The sequence below is a fragment of the Nelumbo nucifera genome, chromosome 1, assembly GCF_055504915.1.
Source record: "Nelumbo nucifera cultivar China Antique chromosome 1, China Antique-T2T, whole genome shotgun sequence".
Classification (NCBI taxonomy): Eukaryota; Viridiplantae; Streptophyta; class Magnoliopsida; order Proteales; family Nelumbonaceae; genus Nelumbo; species Nelumbo nucifera.
The window spans coordinates 81,786,881-81,800,997 of NC_142649.1; the positions used below are offsets into that span (position 1 = coordinate 81,786,881).

The following is a 14,117-nucleotide window of genomic DNA, read 5'->3' on the forward strand; positions in this document are numbered from 1 at the left end:
CACATGTTTCTTGAAAGATTCCTTGGTGACTTGTATGTGAGGAAATATTCTACCCTTTACTAGGTGCTTTAGTACGTCATCTACCTCAGGGCACTTTTCCATCGGTAGCTTCATGTGCATTCCTTTCACCACAGTTTTCTTTGTAAGCATTTGCGCCAGGTGTATGTTCACAGCATTGTCCTGATCTTCCCATACCTTTCCTTTTCCTTTCTGATATGCCATTTTCCAGCTACTTTGGACTGTTGACTTCTTCTCCTGTAGAGAGAACTATTACCCAACAATGAGAAAAGAACCCTTCCTGAATTAAAATAGCATGGAGACGAGCTGCCCTATAGATAAAGTTCACATGTTAGGTTAGAGACAAACTTACCTAGAAATCTGTAAGGAAGAAATAATATTTAGTAGGAAGCTGAAAACTTGGGGTGAGACCTCCTGCGGATAGGGAAGATTGCCACTACAGGAAATATGACATATACCAATGGACTAGATCCATCAGTATAGTTAGAAAATCCGTCGGTATAACCCAATATGGGCTACTCTGACGATCATTCCAATCGTCTAGTTTGTTATAGTCAATATAGGGGTATACCGACGGATGTGTAGGTATTAATGGCTATACCAATGAATCTACAACCGTCGATGAAGACATCCGTCAGTATATATAGAAAAGTCATGGTAGGGTATATGTTTCTATACTGATGGTTCCTTTCGTCACAATAAGGACTAGCAACCATCGGTACAAGTCTTAGGTTTAGCAACGATTTTGTCCGTCGGTATAGTGCCAATATATACCAACAGATAGGTCTATTGGTATAGGTAGTGTTTTTTTCATCATAACCTTAAATTTGTTACTTGTTACAATTAATTCCCTTCCACCCCGTTCATCTAAATTGTCTAACACATGCATCACACCTATACATTAAAAAACTAAACCAAATCCAAAGGGTGAACAAAAGACCATAACCTGAAATTCCATTCAAACCAATAAACTTTGCTCTTGTAACATTCATTGAGATAGTAAAACACATGACCAACTTTGTAAGAGATAAATACATGTAAATATTGTCCAATTAAGCCACAAGAGGCCTAAATAGCATTATCCAAAGCAACAACTGGATAAACCTCCACTAACTTATTTGCTCCAATATGACATATATAACTAGTAGGAAGCATGCTTATGGCTTCAACTTATTATTCAGAACTCAAAGCATCCATCCAGGAATGAAGCCATTCACATTCTGGGTTGAGGTTGTAACAGTTATTTGATCTGGTCCCACAGAGTTGTACCTATAGGCAAAATGAAAATTAAATAGAAAATTAGATGAATTCAGAAAGCCAACCTTGAAAAAAAAACCTTAAGGATTTTACTTCTGATGAGCTTACCCAATTTGCAATGTTGAATTGCATTCCAATGGTTGGAAGAACCCCTCTGATTGAGCAGCCTAGCGGCTATATGAAATGCTTTGCCCACCAGCTTCCCATGTCAGCCGAAGGGGATTTTCACAACTAGTTTCTTCCAGTTGCCAATACAAAAATTATATCAGAGACCATTTTCAGTGATCTGCTTGAATTCTGTTAAGGCAGTATAAAGTATATCTACGAGTTTTGAAAATTCAACTACTTTGCTTTATGGAGCCCAGTTAAACTCTTAAAGTCAACCTTAAACTGGTACCTGAACAGTTGTTTGAAGGAACTAAAATTGAACCTTCAACAAATAGTAGTAAGAGTGCATGACTTAAGCCCCCAGAAAGCAAGATATTAGTGGATATAGTTACCCAGACACTTGGAACTTGGCATTAGAAATGCAGAGTAATGTGCTTACCCTAATTGGGCCCTAAAACATTGCTATGTGGAAGAATTAAAAAAAATTAAAAAAACCTAATTACCAGACAGATAGGCAAGTACATTCGGACTTGCACCTACACCCAAATTCTCAAGCATTTTTGTAAGTTGCTCACATTTGAAATGCTAAGGTGGTGATATACCTTCCTTCTTAAGGTTCTGTTTGCTTCTTGGAGCATTTGTTCCTGCATTAGCACAACATTAGACAAACTTAGAAGGCAGAAAGATGGAAATATAACAACATTAAATCCCAAGATAAGTAAGACCACTTAATCACCTTTGTTTGAAGATCAAATAGTTGATCAAGCATTAATTGGGTTTGCAAAGCATTTAAAAAGGGATTAATTACTTTCTTAGCATAAGAAAGGACCCTCGGGCAAATGTATATAAGTTGTATTACTCAAATCGATCCACATATATTATTTTACAATAATGGCTCCAACAAAGGGCCAATATGATGATAATAGGTCAACTTATTGAATAAAAGGAAAACCCTATTACAACTGTGGTTTTGAAGCTGTATGGGTGATATCAGTTAGGCCCAGCTTGAATGCTTCACCTAGACCTATTTACTAGTTGGGCATACAGTATGACATATCTTCCCGTTCTCCCTAGAAATGGTTGACATAAGGGACTGTAACTTGCACATTTTGATTTATTTCTCCTTCAAACATCAGGTTCAATCTAATTACAAGACACACAACAAATAGACTCACATTTTCCATACAATTTCAATGAAATTGAACAACAAATAAATATAACTGGAATATCTCTTCTACAGAAAATATGACCAGATATCAGTCTTTTCAACAATGGATTAGAGTCTACCAAGAATCAAAATATCAATATGCTCAATAGCAAGACGTGGGCATCAGTGTGCATTGATATGACCAATATTCTACCTTTTTATTTTATTTTTTATTTTTTTAGCATTAGAGGTATGTCTTCTATCATCCCAAACTTTTAAACTTCAAAAACCTTGTGTACCATTGTCTCCATGGTCAATGATGCAGAAATGATAGTCCCAATGTGGGGCATATCATATTGATATTTTGATAATTGGAGCCTACATAAATAAAATAGGAATGCAAATTGCAGACCACCTAACAAAATACATAAGGGTCTCAAGTTTTAAACCTCCATTCTCCTTATAAAAAGCAGTGTTGTTAGTTCTAAAAATGTGAGAAAAATTAATTTTCAGCCTCTACTTTGTAATGACTTGACACAGTTTTTGCAACAGCCACAAAGTTCAGAGTTGCATGGATTAAAGATTTAGGACTCCCATTGCTATATTGAAAGATAAGAAATGGTTCTCAAGAAAGCCAGTAAGAAACAAACTCCTGTATAGCATTGATTCTCACCCTTATACTGACAAACGTAAATACCTATCAAAGAGTAGGAAAAGAAAAAAAAAATTCATTACCATACCCTTCTTATCTAAAACTTAGGATATGATATGAATAAATCAATGCACAAGTACTTCCACATCATTGTTAGAAACAAAATGGTGTGGAGTGGGAGACTGCAAACAACTTATGAACTGTCCATTCACAACCAAGGTGTGAAGCAAAGTTCTTGATACTTTCAGCTGGGAGGGCTGCTTTCCTTAATCCACATGATCATTTTTGATAACCTGAAAGATAGACAGTTTGAGTTAAAGGGGCTGCTTCCTATGATTGTTTTTTTGGTGCTTGTGGGGGGAGAAGAATGCTCAACTTTTTGAGAACGACAGTGGCAATGATTAAGTAGTTTTGGGAAGAATTACGGGAAGGCTTTACTCCTGGCTATCAGTTCTCAATGTATTCAGAAGTTTTCATTGTAACAGAAATACTGTACAATCCCAACTCTACCTGGGAAAAAAGCATGGCTTAAAAGAAATTATCTACTCAACACTATCAAACCAAAGATTAGGTTTTTAAATTACCTTTGTTGATCTAATTTGTTTCAAGGACATTTCAAGCTGCTGAAGCTCTTTTGTAGTTAGTGGACCCAAGTCTTCCCCAAGAAGGTTTCTACAATAACATGATTAAAGAAGAATCAGGTTAATCACTTCCCTGAGTTAAACAAACAGTATTATAAATTCACAAAAATAGGATAGCTATGAGATCAAAGAAAGAAAGTTGGATTGCATGATAAGAAACTTGCCTCTGAGAACGCTGTAAGACCTCAACTCTTGCTTTGAGTTTTAAGTATTCCTGGTAGCTGCTCTGCATGAGGTAATTGTAACAATAAAACCATGTCAGAAATTCGGATATCAAAACCAGGTCTCAGCCATATAGGACAAGTAGATAGATAGAAGATATTAACAAGAACTATGACAACTTGGCGATCAGAATCCAATAGTGAAAAACTGAAAGAAGCAATCAATTTAAACTAAAAATTATATCCAAGACTTTTGTCCCGTTGAGTAAGTACCATCTCAACAAAATTCTGGTTAGGAATGAGACATTCGAAGCTACCTATGTCTCCTTGGCGGGTTGGCTTGTTTCCAATGCACTGTAACTGCATTTTTGGTAGCGCTCGAGGGTCTTGAGCATGCTAAAGAAAACAAAGAAACGAGTGTCATAATGCGGAAATCCGCTTATAAGGACGGCGTGAACATGCACACAGGTAGATATTCGCAAACCACTGCAAAATCCCAGGGCATCCCAACTGATTAAAGCAGATTTTGATTGTGGAATAAAATCAAATAGTAGAAGCTCACAAGAAAAGAGCATTAGAGTTGCTAACAACTTTTGCAATTACATAATAAATATGGATTCACACGACAGTTTGGCAACATAACCAGTAATAGCAGTGGAAGCGATAATTTCATTTCTTGACTGGTTAAACCAACCATTGAAAATTTGAATCTGACCCACCACCATTCCCACTCGCCCCCGCCCCCGCACCCGCACCCCTCCTATCTCTCTCTTTCTCTCTCTCTTAAAAAATGAGAGACCGTGGAATCATCTAGCCCTTTATGTTACCATCAACGTAGACCGATCTGATGGACTGTACGATCTCAATTCTCAATTATAAAGATGACGTGAACTCTGCTTGACATGTTGGGTTCTAGTCAAATGAAAGAAAAAAGACGCAAAGAAACCAAGTAGACAACCAGAATTCACTGTGTAGAGACATAGTCATGACGCTGCAAGGAGATTGGAGAACATCATCAAGCATCATATATGTCTTCAAATCAAAATGTTAGGGCATGGTGATGGCATGACCTGCTGTGGTGATTGTCCTAGGGAGAAGACAGAGGAAGGATAGGGCTTTAGTGGAGGAAGTGTGAAAGAGAATGAGAACAAACAAAAATCAGAGGGATAACGGAGAAGGGTGTAGAGAGAGGTGGATGGAGGACAGGGTTTCAATAGAGTGGAATGAAAGTGAGTGCAAAATGGAGAGTAATAGGGAGATATGGAGTTCAAAATAGAATGAGATGAGAGAGAGAGAGAGAGAGAGAGTCGTGGAGATGGGGAAAGTCCTAAATGCATAAAATGCGCGCCAATGTTTCGCTCCTTTGATATTAAATTTATTTTATGCTATACCGACGAATATTGCTATACTTCATCCGTGGCCTTACTCCGTCAGTAGATGGTCAAGCCATCAGTATAGATTCTTTAACTTTTGTAGCGACGAAAAATAAAGTTCGTTGCTATAAGATACTGGGGACAATCAGAATTACCTTTCAAGATTAGACCTGATATAACCAGAGTGTTAAAACGTTTCACCAGGTTTACAATGGAAATAGCCACACTGGTGACATTTCAAAGTTGCTAAATATGTGGACATTCCGACGTGAAAAAAACAGCCACTTCGATGTGAAAAAAAAAGCCACTCCGACGACTTTCTCATAAGAAACAAGAGATCTACAATTACATATTCAGTCATCTTCTCAAAGACCCAAAATAATGGGAACAAGATAGGGTAATGGCCTAATGTATAAGTTAAAAACTAATTAATGTGGATTCACATCAAATCTTAGTCCAATAAGAATTTGACAAATCGAATTTCTTATATGGTTTGGATGTACCATTTCAATAATTATATCAGATTTGGATGTGTTTTAGATCAGATCCCACGCTGACCTAATTAAAACCCTAAAAGCATGACCTAATATTTCACCATGTCTTAAACCCTATCAAACCATCTTGGCTTACTTAGAAGGTATTTTTTTTAATATACAATTAGAAGAAGACACCTATTAAATAACTAATTGCTCTACCCTAGGGGTGTCAATTTGGTCCAATCCAATCTGATCCAATATGAGTCAAATATAAATGGAGCAAGTCCAATCCAATCCCATGAGTATTTTGGACTATTTTGACCGATTCAATTCAATGTTTGGATTGTCCAATCTATTCAAGTTGGTTTTAATTTAGATTTGTTCCAATCCAAACCTGGTCCATTGGCACATGTATACTTATCTCTTATCAATAGACTGGATGTTGATTCAATCGGACCCAATCCAATATAAACCCATTAAGGATGGACCGGATCCAATCCATAATACTTTGGTCCATTAAATCTAGATTGGCCCAATTCAATGTCTTATTGGTCTATCCAATCCATCCAAATTGATTTTGATTTGATCGAGGTCCAACCCAAAACCACTCCATTGACACCCTTAGCCTCGTGATTCCTTTCCCTATTGATAATGTTTGCTTCAAACTTATTGAATGCTTAATGGATCTCCCTACACCTGCCAAAGGTTGGATACGTGGTGAGAATAATTTGAGTTATTCGATATGGGTTGAGCAATGGACTCTACACTTGCCAAACAAGTGCCCCAATCCCTACTTGGTGTCATGTTTTGAGTTTTGTTTAAAATTATCCATGGGTGAGGACCCATTACAAATGAATTAAAATAAAAATTAATGAAAATTTAAAATGTAGAACCCATTTTATCACTCTGACAAAGAAGACAAGTTAAATGGGTTTGTGTTGACTCATTTTTGAAAATGGTTCAGGTTTGTCTAGAAACCTGTAACATATGATACACAACATACAACAACAACAACAACAATAATAATAATAATAATAATAATAATAATAATAACTATAATTAATATAGTTGCTACATAAACCTAATAACTATATTAATAAAAGTTTTTATTTAGCACGTTTTTATGTAGCAACTATTAAATATTTTATTATAATACTATAATTTATTAATATTTTATTAGTACTTTAATTATTAGTATATTCTTATTATTAATTTAACAATATTTTATTATTTTAATAATATTCGGGTTTGAGGGATTTTTTCATGAGTTTCGTACTTCTTGACAAACTCGAATGAGAATCCCATTCCCTAGGGGGCCTGACCATTCATTGGAAACATCTCCCGGTGAGATCAGATCTGCTCCTCACACCAACCTCACACCATGTCTTGATCGCACATCAGACAATGTAAGCACATGAATACATTAAACAAATACATCACACAAGGTAAACACACTTAATTGTTCTCACTTATTTTTTTTCTTTGACAAAATACATGGAGCTCCATGAACATTCTATGTAGTGTTTATGCACTTAATGAGCATTATATTTTTTGTCACAAAGAGCTATTTAATTGCATAAGATAATCCTTTTTTTAAAAAAACATTGATGCAACAATTATACATGAGATTTCATGATAAAGTTGTGATTTCAAATAATCTCGCATATTAAAATTTGAAAAAAAAATGATAGTTTATGATCCATTCACAATCAAGAGGCACAACCAAAGGGCCTTCTAAAATCCAAGACTCATCTTGTTTTTTTTAATGGTACAGGAGATTTAACAGGAAAAATCAAAAGGAACCATGACGCATGGTGTAATGACCCCATGCATCAAAAGCTCAGTTTGGAAGGAGTACAAATACAAATATGTAGAGTGCAAATACATACAAAATGATACAAAATACAAGGTTTTGCACTACATATTTGTATTTGTACTCCTTCCAAACTGAGCCAAAATAACAAATAAGGAAGCTTCATATCCGAGATACACGAACTGGATAAGGATACACTGTGACCAAGGAATGCAACTCGATCCGCAACAAAGTTCCCCTCCCACATGACGTGCTTATAAGAAAGATTAAGGTTATGCCATTTCCAAACTTCCTAACATTCTCCAATAAGATTGGAGATGTTGTAGGCTGCATTTGGAAGCAATGTAAATCAAGAACCGATGTAAAATTTACATTGGTTCAGCTTTGTAGGTGTTTGGAAGGAGCGTGTAATTATGATCGACGTAAAACTCCACTCCGGTTCAGTTTTGCATGCATTTGGATATATGGAATGGAGTTTTATACCATGAATCGATATAAAACCTCATCAAGCATAAAGTTTTACATCAATAATCGATGTAAATACTAAATCAATTTTGTCGATGTAAAACTTTACACTTTTTTATCACCGTTTTCAAGATGTAACGGTCACCTATTATATGGTTCAGTGTAAAACATCATCAATGTACTTTTACAATGATGACATTTTACACCGGATCCAAACGAAGTGGTATGGGGTAAACATTTGACCTCGAAGACAGTTGATGATGAAACTTGAATCTCCTTCTATGATGCTCTTACATTGAAGAAACCTGTTAACTACCACATGGGCCTCAAGAGCAGCCCATGCTTCCACTTCATTGGAAGAACAAACCCCAACGTCTCTACAGCTTATTATCCTTCCTATCTCATCCCTCATAATGACCCCAATCGCACACTTGCCATTTAACCTTTTGGATGCATCAAAGTTGACTTTGAATCCTTGTGAGGTGGGGCGAGGTTTTTTAGGTCCATATCCACATATGACTCGATCCTCCAAAGAAGGAGCAAGTAAGGAGTGTTTTTATTTTGAAAGAGTTTGGTATTTCGCTTCTTCTATATGTGCCATAGTGTTATGCTACCAATTTTAGGATTCCATATGTTTTTAGTTTTCGATTTCATCACTTTATCCCACCAGTCCTTAATAGAGTCACCTAATCTAGGTGTGATGTCAATGATGTTTTCTCCTTCCCATATTTGTCTTAACTCTGTGTAGTGTAAAAACATATGATTAAGATCCTCCTCTTCCCCACAATGTGGGCAGCATGAATCCTCTCCCATAACTTAACTTTTCAGTCCAGCTTTAGAGAGAATCTTGCCTTTAAATACCATATACACGAAAAACTAGACCTTTGGAGGACACCTAAGATCCCACACCTTTCTCAATGTTAAATCCACGACATCATTGTTCGAAGATTGATCGATCATTTTGTATGCTGATTTAATGGAGAACTGACCTTTACTATCTGGTCTCCAGATCATAGTATCACTTTTCTCTATTTTTGGAATAAGAATAGACCTTATTCTATCCCATAATTATGGAAAAAACTTTTTAAAGAATCGTGTCTTTGTTCCACTCTCTCGTGTTTGTTTTAAACTCGCTTACCATTAACTCATCCTCAATCTGATCATTGTCTAGACTTGATTGTAAGGAGGAATCACCTACCCAAATGTCGTTCCAGAAATGAATATTTCTACCTTTTCTTACAGTCCAACCAGCTCCTCTTTTCAGATGCCCCTCCATGCCCAAGAAATGTTATTTTGGGTTTTAGCTTCCCATAAGTTCTTAGTTGCGAGGTATTTATTCGACCATTTGGACCCACATGTTATTTGGTTGGGTCAAAATTTTCCACCCTGGTTTCACTAATCTCACTTCATTAACCCACTTGAGATTTTTCAATCCCCATCTACCCTCCCTTTTGGATTTACAGATTGTTTCCCATTTCACTATGTTTATTGATTATTTTTGTCATTTTTCCTCCATAAAAATACCTTTGTTTCTTATCCACATCCTCAATAGTAGATCATGGAAGCTTGAATATTCTCATAATGTATTGCGACATCATGTTGATTGATGCCTTCATTAGAGTGACTCTTCCTGCTAAGGAGAGAATACTTCTCTTCCACCCTTCAAGTTTTCTCTCAACGTTTTCCTCTATCTTCTTAAAATGTTTTCTTTGTTACTCTTCCTTTGATAATTGGAGCTCCCAAATATTTATCTTCCTTTCTTTCTAAAGCAATTTTGAGTACTCTTGCAATTTTGAGTACTTGTCTTGTTTTGCAAGGGAAGTTGGCAAGCCTTGTACATGAAATTTTACATATCATAATTCAATCATAGGGGCTCAAACTTGCAATTGAAGTGTAATCTATCTTCCTAGTATCAAATCACAATAGTAATCAATAGTTGAAACTGAGAGCAACCAATATTTTTATTGAAGGTTCAACAGTTGAGGTCAACATCTACAGAAGAACTTTCTTCCTTTTCTTTCACATTTGTAGGCAGGGTGCAATTACAAGGTTTCATATATGGTACTGCTCAAGTCCAACTATGTAACAGAGATAAACGCTGCCTACTTCTCCAATTAACAAATAGATGGTAATTAATGTCATCATTGTCATAATAAATTGCCTAAGACACATTTTAAGGCTCAATTGATACTCCCCATCAATGTTTTAAGGCGTAATGCAAGGCATTCCACTACCTAGAGGCGTGGGGTGTAGTTCAGAACGTAAAAGGCATAGGTTCCCTGAACACAAGGAGGCGTAAGCCTCCTAAAGAGGAGGGGGATGAAGAGCAAGGAGTAGGAAAAAGAAGAAGGGGGATCTCCGTTTTTTTATTTTTAATAAAAATCTTTTATATTAAGAAGAATAAAGATGAATATCACTAGTTGAGTTTGAAAGAGAGAGAGAAAGGCGGACAATGAAAGCAAACATGAAATAGTAGTACCACTTTTGGTGCAAGGGAACAGTAAATTGAATTCCTCACTCCTCCCATATTTTTTCTTATTTTCGTTTTTATATATCATGAAATCTGAAATTTTCTGAGAAAAACAAAAGAAAATGAATGAATATTCCTTTACATGAGCTTGTTGGTCTTTAACTTTGCATTTATTCCTTTCTCTTTATGCTCTTCGTATCAATTATTGCAAAGACCCCACGGGAGAGACAAACTAAGTTTGAGTGGCCCAACAAAGTTGCATGGGTGAAGAGTTAAAGAGGATAAATCCGCTAATGCTAACTGCTTACAAACCAATTTAATTGAAGATTTCCGATTTCCCAACTAATGCAGTTTTGAGAAGAAAAAAGAAATACAAAAGAGGAACATCTTTGGGGAAGAAAAATATTTAGAAGCCTATCTCAAAGGGCCACATCATGAAAAAATCTCTTTCGATTTCAGCCCCCTTCAACGTCCCACAGCACATCCCCGCCGTGTATTGGAAACATCTCCCGATGATGACATTATTATTTCTGGTATTATCATTGGGAGATGTTCCTAATACACGACGGGGATGTGCTGTGTGATATTATGGGGGGCTGATTTGAACTCGTCTCTCCCACACATCATAGCAAAATCATTTGTTACCTCCTCTCATGATATCGTCAGAAGCAGATCCAAGCGAGGTTGGTTCTCTTCTATCTTTGGCGACAGTCAGGGACCATGTCACCTTTTCCTCTTCTCCTTTCACTTGTGCATTGCTTCTTATTAGTTATGTTCTAGTGATGCTGGTGTGGATGGTTTGAGAATGTAAAATTCAATAAGATTTATAAAGACTAACCTTGTCACATGTATCTTCTTGGCTAGAACCTCCTGTCTAAGTTGCTTAGATTAAATGATAGTTGTATGAGTTGGAGAAAGATGTAAATATCATACAAAATAGAGATTAGATAAGAAGTGGAATGGTTTAAATATTAGAGAAGAAGAGGATAATAGAAAAAAACCAAAATGAATAAAATTCAATTAGAAGAAGATGTGGGTTTATGGTCTCTTTCAAATTAAACTCATTGTATTTGAAAATGTATCTGTCCCTATTTTTTTTTAGAGTGGGAGCATCCACTTATGAGATGTTCTTTCTTGAAACATTAGGTTGCCAAATGTATTAAGGAAAAGTTCTTTAGTCTGACCACATTCCTTTAATATAAATATATTAGATTGGATGATGGAGTTTTCGAGCTGACTAGCTTCAAACAAACACGTGTCAAAAAACAATTGCCTTCTTTAAACTATTACCACATCAGCAATAAAAACAATCCAGGTTTTCTTTTTTTTGTTTTTTTGAGTAAGGGCAGTTCGTTTTCAATACATGGTGGGTTTGCCGGGAAAAATATTGAAACCAATCAACCGGTATGTTAAATTTGTAATCAAATTGGTATTTTTTTGGTTATTACCAAAAACTCCCACCCTCTAACTTTTATCAATTCTATTAAATTTATCCCAACTTGAGTTCGGATCTGCTCCTTACAAAGTGTCCTCACACCAGCCTCACATCATGTTTCAGCCATGCATCTAGAATATCTCCATCATTGTAAACTTTTATTTATGGGGAGATGCTCCCAATGCACAACTGAAATGTACTGTGAGGTCAGTGTGAGGCGTGCTCTATGAGTAGGGGTGCAAATAGATCAGATCGGATTCAAATCAAGGTATATTCAAATCCAATCCGATCCAAAGATCTGATCGGATCTCATAAAAATACCAATTTGAATTCGAATCCGATCAAGATGTCGGATATTTGAAACTGATCCGATCTGAATTATTTTTTTTAAAAAATTAATAAATTATTGAAAGAAAAAATATAACTATTTAAATGGAGAAAAAAAGATATTTTTTTCAACTATTTTCAGCAATATATATATATATATATATGGTTTCATAAAAAATAAATAATATAAAAAATTTACAAAAATGCAATATAAATAACAAATTTATGAAAAAATAAATAACATATACACATATATTATATATTATATATAAATAGTTTATAATAATATTAATAATTTGTTATTATTATTCAATTTTTTATACTATTTAATATAATTAATTAAGTGGTTATTCAATTTTTTATACTATTTAATATAATTTTTTATACTATTAATATTAAGTGGTTATTCAATTTTTTATACTATTTAATATTAATAATTTGTTATTATTATTCAATTAATTTTTATACTATTTAATATAATTAATAATTTATTTAATATGAACAATTATTGGTTTCATTGTAATATTGTAATTGGTAAATAATGTTCTAAATAACTATTTATTAATAGCACTATAAGATGATAATTAATAATATAGTTAATTAACTATTATTATAATAGTACAATATGAATATTATAGGTTATTTGAACATTAGGGGGGCAATACGAGGAAAATACATTAGGATAATTAACTAATTCATTTGTACTTGAGCCATCATGAGTCTTTAGAGTTAAGAGGCACCGCACACCTCTTTAACACTGAAAATAGTAAGAAACCACATCAGCATTAAGAAATCAGAGGCACTGAACAAGGCCTAAGTCATAGTGTTATACTAGTATTTTTTTAAGATAAAAATAATATATTAAACAAGAGAACACACTACAAAGTTCTTTACATCAGACATGTCAGGAGGATAAGTATTTAACAAAAAAATAATCCTGTAGAGTATGTTTACTCCTGCACGCTATCTGATGAGCAAGGATGTTATATTTCCTACTGATATATAAACAAGTAATAGACTGAAAGGATTGAAATAAGTTTTGTATTTTCTGGAGCAGATCCAAAAATGACCAATGATGGGAAATTTTTCCTTGAAGTGCTTGAATAGCCAGCTGAGAATACGAGAACATCAAGATGTTTCTTTTTCCTAGTTGAAAAGCTTGGTGGATTCCTTGATATATAGCAAAAATTTCTGCTGCCTCGATTGATTTTAAGTACTTTCGTCCTCTTGAGATTTGTATACATTCTAGCTGAGTGTTGAGGAGGATAGTACCATAACAAAACCAAGTAGAGGTTATCTTCCCTGCATCTGTAAATATAATACCATCAGTGTGTACATAGAAAGGTTTAAATGTGAAGGTAGTTTCGAAGGTAACTCCCGCGAAGTGCTTGATATTCAAATGCCATTGAAAATAGTATTAACCTTGCAAAGAATCCAGAGATTTGAAATAGTAATATCTTTAAAAGATTTTTCATTACGTGCAAACCAGATATAGTGTAGAGAAATAGCATACCAACTTAGAACTTTTAGAAAAGTAGATTTCTTAGAAAAAAGAGTACAAAGTTTAAGAATGCAATCTGCCCAGTTGGTATGAGAAATAGTATTTAAATTAATATTCCAAGGCAAAGCAAATAAAATGGATTGAGTGGAAGAGCATTCTAGAAAAAGATGTTGCAATGTTTCCACTTGATTATGACAAAAGACACAGTTTTGATCTTGATTGGTAGTAAGAATTTTTGCTTTGACGGGATAAAACCTTGAATAATCCTCCAAA

General features: G+C 34.8%; 1 protein-coding gene across 9 annotated transcripts; it reads right to left on the reverse strand.

Annotated features, from left to right (window-relative positions):
• Window positions 1-952: 952 nt before the first annotated feature.
• On the reverse strand, window positions 953-5,397 carry LOC104587141 (agamous-like MADS-box protein MADS4). 9 transcript variants are annotated; one of them, XM_088886843.1, is made up of 7 exons: window positions 4,628-5,397; window positions 4,258-4,380; window positions 3,988-4,049; window positions 3,767-3,854; window positions 1,887-2,027; window positions 1,384-1,513; window positions 953-1,287 (listed from the first exon to the last, which is right to left on the reverse strand). In XM_088886843.1, exons 1-5 carry the CDS (start codon window positions 4,679-4,681, stop codon window positions 1,920-1,922), a joined length of 435 nt encoding a protein of 144 aa, XP_088742969.1. In that variant the 5' UTR covers window positions 4,682-5,397; the 3' UTR covers window positions 953-1,287; window positions 1,384-1,513; window positions 1,887-1,919. The 9 variants fall into 9 exon arrangements, 6 of the variants coding, with proteins under 6 accessions (XP_088742969.1, XP_088742970.1, XP_088742968.1 ...); XM_088886844.1 differs by having other exon boundaries at window positions 1,986-2,027; window positions 4,628-5,394; XR_016072613.1 differs by having other exon boundaries at window positions 1,384-2,027; window positions 4,302-4,380; window positions 4,679-5,386.
• Between the last annotated feature and the right edge of the window lie 8,720 nt (window positions 5,398-14,117).